At 45.9% G+C, this 5,970-nt stretch overlaps 1 protein-coding gene across 1 annotated transcript; it reads left to right on the plus strand.

Annotated features, from left to right (window-relative positions):
* Window positions 1–692: 692 nt before the first annotated feature.
* Window positions 693–5,321, plus strand: atp5mc1 (ATP synthase membrane subunit c locus 1). Its single transcript, XM_056407988.1, has 5 exons — window positions 693–787; window positions 2,064–2,111; window positions 2,987–3,067; window positions 3,730–3,908; window positions 4,894–5,321. The coding sequence occupies exons 2-5, from the start codon at window positions 2,073–2,075 to the stop codon at window positions 5,006–5,008; spliced, it is 414 nt and encodes a 137-aa protein (XP_056263963.1). The 5' UTR covers window positions 693–787; window positions 2,064–2,072; the 3' UTR covers window positions 5,009–5,321.
* The last annotated feature ends 649 nt before the right edge of the window (window positions 5,322–5,970 follow it).

The raw sequence follows: 5,970 nt of genomic DNA on the forward strand, positions 1-5,970 counted from the left end.
GTTTTACCTCTTAACAGAAGGTGCATGCTGAAAAAAATTGGTTGTTGCTTTATTACATTTATTTAACATTTATTTAATATTGTCGGTGCCCATTGTCGGAATTCCCTTTTTTTTTGTCAGATATTTCTAAAAATTTAATCTTTGTCTTAAGTCTGCCTGACTTTATCTCTTGCATGTTTTAATGAGTAATTATTAAATGCTGTCAAGTGAGGCTAATTGTGGACTCATAATGTTTCTCTACAACAAAACGATTTTAGAAACAAATCAATGTTTTCTTAATGCGTTACATACCTTTGTAGATAGCGTGCAATGTAAAACCATTGCTTACTTTTAAGGACACCCTTGTGAGGCTCATGAAGAGGCGGGACTTCCCACAGAGCAACCAATCGGAGCAGAGGACACTGGATGTGCTCTGAAAGGTTGCTCCACGGCAGCTCCACAGCTTCTCCTGCCGCCAGGCGGCTCCCCTCTTGTCAACTCGTCCGCCCGGCAACACCGTCCAATGGAATTAATGAACGCTCCTTTAGTCCCGCCCCTTTAAACCTCTTGACTAATCAAAAACGTTGTACTTAAATAACGCTCTATCCGGTTGGCTAAACTGACCGCCGTCACACGGAGACGAGCCAATGACATACGAAGGAGGATTGGCGTCAACCAATGGGCGTTGAGGACGTAGACGCCGATCTTATAAAGCACAAGGTGACACTTTGTCCCATCCTACACTCACTGACTGCCGCTGTGTGCGCCAGCCGCTAACCAAGGACCCTCCGAAGGCCGCAACAAACCGGTAATATTTGCTTTTCACATCTCCTGCTCTTCATGTGCACTCGTGTTGTGAATGCATTCGCGTCTCGCGGGCTCAAAACCCGCTCGTGACGCTTGCTGTCATTGCTAACATTCGTTAGCTTGCATGCTAGGTCGGCCATTGAATGAACTGGTCCCTAGAATCGACGTGAGTCCGTCGGTTCTAGGCTCTCGGTTCGCCCGTGCGTCAGGTAACGCAGCACAGGTGAGGCCCGAGCGTGTCCTACCTCGGCTGTGGGGGCGCGGACGTCCCTCACGGCCTCGGCGCGGCCGAGCTGCGCCGACGCTTGAACGTAAGATGTCTGACACGGCGGGCCTTCAACGACTCACCCCGCCGCGACAAGGACGTCCCCCCGCCGGGGCAGCAGCGGCGTCACGGCGCCCCTGGTCACCGCAGCCCGGTGCAGGTTGACTATATATCGGGGTGGTGCACCGTGTCTGCTCCCGAGGCCGAATGTGACCGTCTGTGGATCTTTATTTTGTGACCTTCAAGTCTGCAGACTGGTTAGCTTAGCCTAGCTCCTTGAGCTAGCCCTCCTCTCCTAGCCCTGTCAGCCGGACTCTGCTCTGCAGACAGGTGGGCTAACCTTGGCATTGCATGAATCGCAACGTAATGCTGATGTTTGCTGACCCACCCCCAGCCTTCACGTAGTGTCGCACAACTTTCCAGCAGAAATGCCCTCGCGGCTTCAGACGGTGGCCTGTTGCGTTCGGGGAGCTCATCCTCGGAGTAGTCTGCCTGGCTCCTCTCGATCCACTTGCTGCTGCACTTGACCTTTGCAAAGAGATTCCCTCCAGTGATCTTAACCTTGCAGCTGATTTTATTTCACGTACACTTGCATGCCTTGGTAACCGAGGTGAGTGTGTACCCTTTGGCTGTGAGCCTAAGGTGACGTCCAAAGCTGTCAGACCTGCAGGTCAATGAAGAACAAACGAGCACCGAGCTGAAGCCTGCCGTTTAATCCCACGTCATTCAGACTCCACCACACTGGACGATTCCTTTTTTTTTTAGAGTTCCCCAAAAGTCACAAACTAGAAATGCCTTGACATTGGTAAGGTGACAATAATTGTAGACTATCGGTTTCAACACGTTTGTCATATAATGCAACTTGTCTGTCCCCCTTAACACCTGGTGGCTCTTTCAGTTGCACGTTCGTCAATCTGCCTTTAACCCGTCAATCTGAATCTTCTTCTTGATTCGTCCACTTGTGCATGAGAATGCTGACTTTGACTAACTTGTTCCTTCTCTCTCTCTCCAGCTCCCAGCCATGTACGCCTGCGCCAAATTCGTCACTTCTCCAGCTGTGGTACGTCGGATTAAATACTTTTGGTCACTAATGTGCTGAAGACGTGCAACGATGCTTGTGAGCGTCGTCAGTTGACTGCAGCTAAATGTCTTGTTGACTTGTTGAAGAAAGGTGTCAAACCACCTGTGGGAAGGGGAATGGGAAATTCCGGTGTCCTGACCACAGAACTCTGCAGCACATTCAGTTCCACAGCGTCTGGCATCCTTGTTTTGATCTCAAGGACACAGTAGTTTAGGAATCATGCTCTTTATAACGGTCTGAGTCTGTGGCATTGCCACGTCAGCTGACCCTCCAGCATCTCAGGCATGGAGGACAGAGTTCCACATGTCCACGCTGCTCGGCAGGATGGTTTTCTATTGGTGAGCGACGTGGCCAATGAAAGGCTTTCAATCCTCACTAAAAGCAGATTAAAGGTGCCCTGGTGGAGACCCTGAGGTCTCTACACACTGTTGTGCAACAGTGAATATTTAGACTTCATTTTATCGTTAATATTGCCATCTTTTATATTCAGCCGTTCATTTTAATATAAGTGTCACAAGTTTCCACTGAGATTATGCTGTTGATGTTTTACTACATTTATCTAATTTGATGGATTTACTCATAACTCTTTGTCCTACAAAACGGTTCTTAATGTCCCTCATTAGTTGACCTCTGACCTCATGGACTGACAAAAGGTGCATTTTTGATAATACTGGAGAAAGTCAGCCGACTTGCATTTGTTTCCTTTAGCTCATAATATACTAGACACTGCAGCTGATCCTTTTGATGCTGTCAGTTAAAAGTGAATTATTCAGATGGTTACATTTGTTCTTTGCAATAAAATGTTTGAAGATGACTCATTGTTGCTAACTCTGTTTTGTGTTGTCGTCCTGCAGCTGCGTGGGGGGTCCAGAGTCCTCGCCCGGCCAGTCTCGGTCTCCGTCTTCAACAGACCTGAAGCCACAGCGGAGCAGCAGGTCAGTCCTTTGACCTCCAATCCTCTAAGTGGCCCAGGCCTCCTGACCTGGCTGTCATCTAATATGCTCCACTCACTACCTCTGTTCTAATGTATAGAAACAAATATCTCTCTGGATATTGTATCGCCATTCCAACCCACATCAACACGAGATAACTGGCTGAGTATCTAAAAGTCCTACTACACACTTTAAGATGCTACCTAAACATCCCTGTGGGCCGCTCGGTCTGGAGCTAACGTTGACTGAGTAAAAATAAAGATTAGGCAAAGGTATTATAATGTATTTTTTTGCTTCTAAAGTTGAATCCAGATGTTTTCAAAGCGATATAAATGGATATTGGGTTGGATGACTTGATGCTTAATTGGTCTGAAAATATTATTGCAATATTTCTTTTCCTACTCTTGTGAATTGTTTCCTGCAAATCAATTGAGGTCAATAACGGCGTAAAAAGATTCAGGATTTGACGGTTTATACAGACTTTGCAATATTTTTTATCCCATGGAGAAAAGTTCACTTTGATACCAGCTGCTATAATAAAAACCTCACAAAATATAACCGATGTCATTCATCGGCAGCACAACCGTGATCGGGCTTTTCTAAATTAAATTCCTAAACTGCGTTGACTTTGTGTCGTTCACTGTTCCCCGGCCTCCCTTCCCCAGGCCCTGCTGCCCGTCGGCCAGTCTGCAGTCCTGAGCCGCTCCTTCCAGACCAGCGCCGTCTCCCGGGACATCGACACCGCCGCCAAGTTCATCGGCGCCGGCGCCGCCACTGTGGGCGTGGCCGGCTCCGGAGCTGGAATCGGAACCGTGTTCGGCAGCCTCATCATCGGCTACGCCAGGTGAGGGTGTGACGCTCAGGAGACGTGACTATTGTGATGACTTGGGTTTCACTCGCCGACGCCGTCTGCCGAACGCTTCGCTCGCTATTCACAGTTTAATAAATCTACGTAATCCCTCCCCTGTAAATGCTCCAGAACGGTCCTTGCCGGTTTTAGACTCTCTGGCCCGCTGAGCCTTGAGGGCGTCCCCTCGTGGACCTGTACTCCTGTACTCGTGTAGGCCGACTGTGGCCTGTCAATCAGGACATGCAACAGGCGTTATTGATCCGCTGGTCGAACAACAACGTTACGTTTATAAATCTAGTTGAGCAGCAGGAAAAGGGCTCTGGTTTCCTTTGAGAACAAGATTATGATTGGCCCAAGTCTGTAAAGTTAAATGCTTGGTATACAGCCTATAATCTGGGATTCTGCAGACTGGCTCTATCTAAAGTTATATGACCTTTATTTAGTCTATCTCCCCAAAGTTGTCTTGAAGCAAGCCTACAAATACACCTGAAGGTCACTAATTAACATGCAGCCATTTTCTGCTTATTCTAAGCTCTAGATGCACATTCACTGTCCACGTGTGAGCTCAGCAAACTGTACAGGAAATGGGGACAAATATAAAGGTTTTCCCAAAATGTTCTATTTACACAAGATAATCTGAATTTCAAGTCTCATAATTTGGGATTTACATATACTTTCATAGGCCTTTTTCAGGCCTGATCTAAAAGCACACATGAAACCTGCATGTATGAATCGATGTGGCCCAAAAGACTCGGGTCAGTCACGGCTCGTTTCCCCCGAAGTATAGATGTGCACAACCAAACGGAGAGGGAACCCTCGTCCTACCTTTAATCCCTTAATTTAAATCTTGATTTTAATCACAACGCCGCTCGCTCTTGGCGCTGCGGATTGAGTTTGAATTTGTTGTTGGCAAACATCATATTCAACACCTGTGTGATGTTCCCATTTAATCATCCGTGTGTTGTCTCCCCCCCCACAGGAACCCCTCCCTGAAGCAGCAGCTCTTCTCCTACGCCATCCTGGGCTTCGCCCTGTCTGAGGCCATGGGTCTCTTCTGTCTGATGGTGGCTTTCCTCATCCTCTTCGCCATGTAAAGCCCAGAACGAGTAGCTCCGCCCCCATTTGCCATCACTTACTCCCCTGTCTCCCTGCCTCTCTTCCTTCCACCTGGAGGGGGAGGGGAGGGGCATGTTCCACAACGGTAACTCTGAATGAGCTGATGGGCCATTCCAAAAGGAAATAAAAATATATATATATATATATATGAATGGAAACCATATTCACATCTGAGGTTAACAAACCTCTAGCCGTATTTCTTTTTTGTTCCTACGTTTATTTTTGTTTTTCGTAAGACCTCACTTCAGTTGAAATCTGTCCAAAATAAATGGTTGGGATAACTAAAATCTGTCTGCAGTGTTTTGTTTTTTATATCATTGAAAATAATATTAAAGTCAAAGGTTCCTCTTCGACCTACTGTAAAACATGTACAGCGTTGAAGTATTGGGATCAACTGGCCATCCAGTCGTACATGACCTTTGCAATATCACAAATATGGATGTTATCTGATTTATGGAGCCTTAAAAGGGCAAAGCTGAGAGGATGACTGGCGTGAATCCAGAGCAGCTGTGTTTAAAGGACAGTTAAAACCTTGTTTTAAATCTACAAAAGGGTCTCAACAGACGACCAGGTGACTTGTTGAAGAGAAATATATATGTATATACACGCATAGATGTCTAAATATATTACACTGCATACAAAAATGAACTATTTATTATAATTTCATTGTGATGAACCAAACAGTCTTGATACCTGTTGCTGCATGTCGTGTTTTAAATGCCAATCACTTAAATGTTAACTTTATATACTTAATTAGGGCTTCAGATAGTCACACTACAAAGCTAATTATAATACAGTATTATAGTGGATTCTGTCTCAATAGGATTTCATATTGTGCAGATTTTTACAGCAACTAAAAAGTTACAATGCACAAAATTGTTATTAACAAACTGGTTTTGACCTTTCGAAGCCTCCATAAAGCCGGATGTTAAACAATCAT

Source organism: Pseudoliparis swirei, chromosome 23 (assembly GCF_029220125.1).
Source record: "Pseudoliparis swirei isolate HS2019 ecotype Mariana Trench chromosome 23, NWPU_hadal_v1, whole genome shotgun sequence".
Classification (NCBI taxonomy): domain Eukaryota; kingdom Metazoa; phylum Chordata; class Actinopteri; order Perciformes; family Liparidae; genus Pseudoliparis; species Pseudoliparis swirei.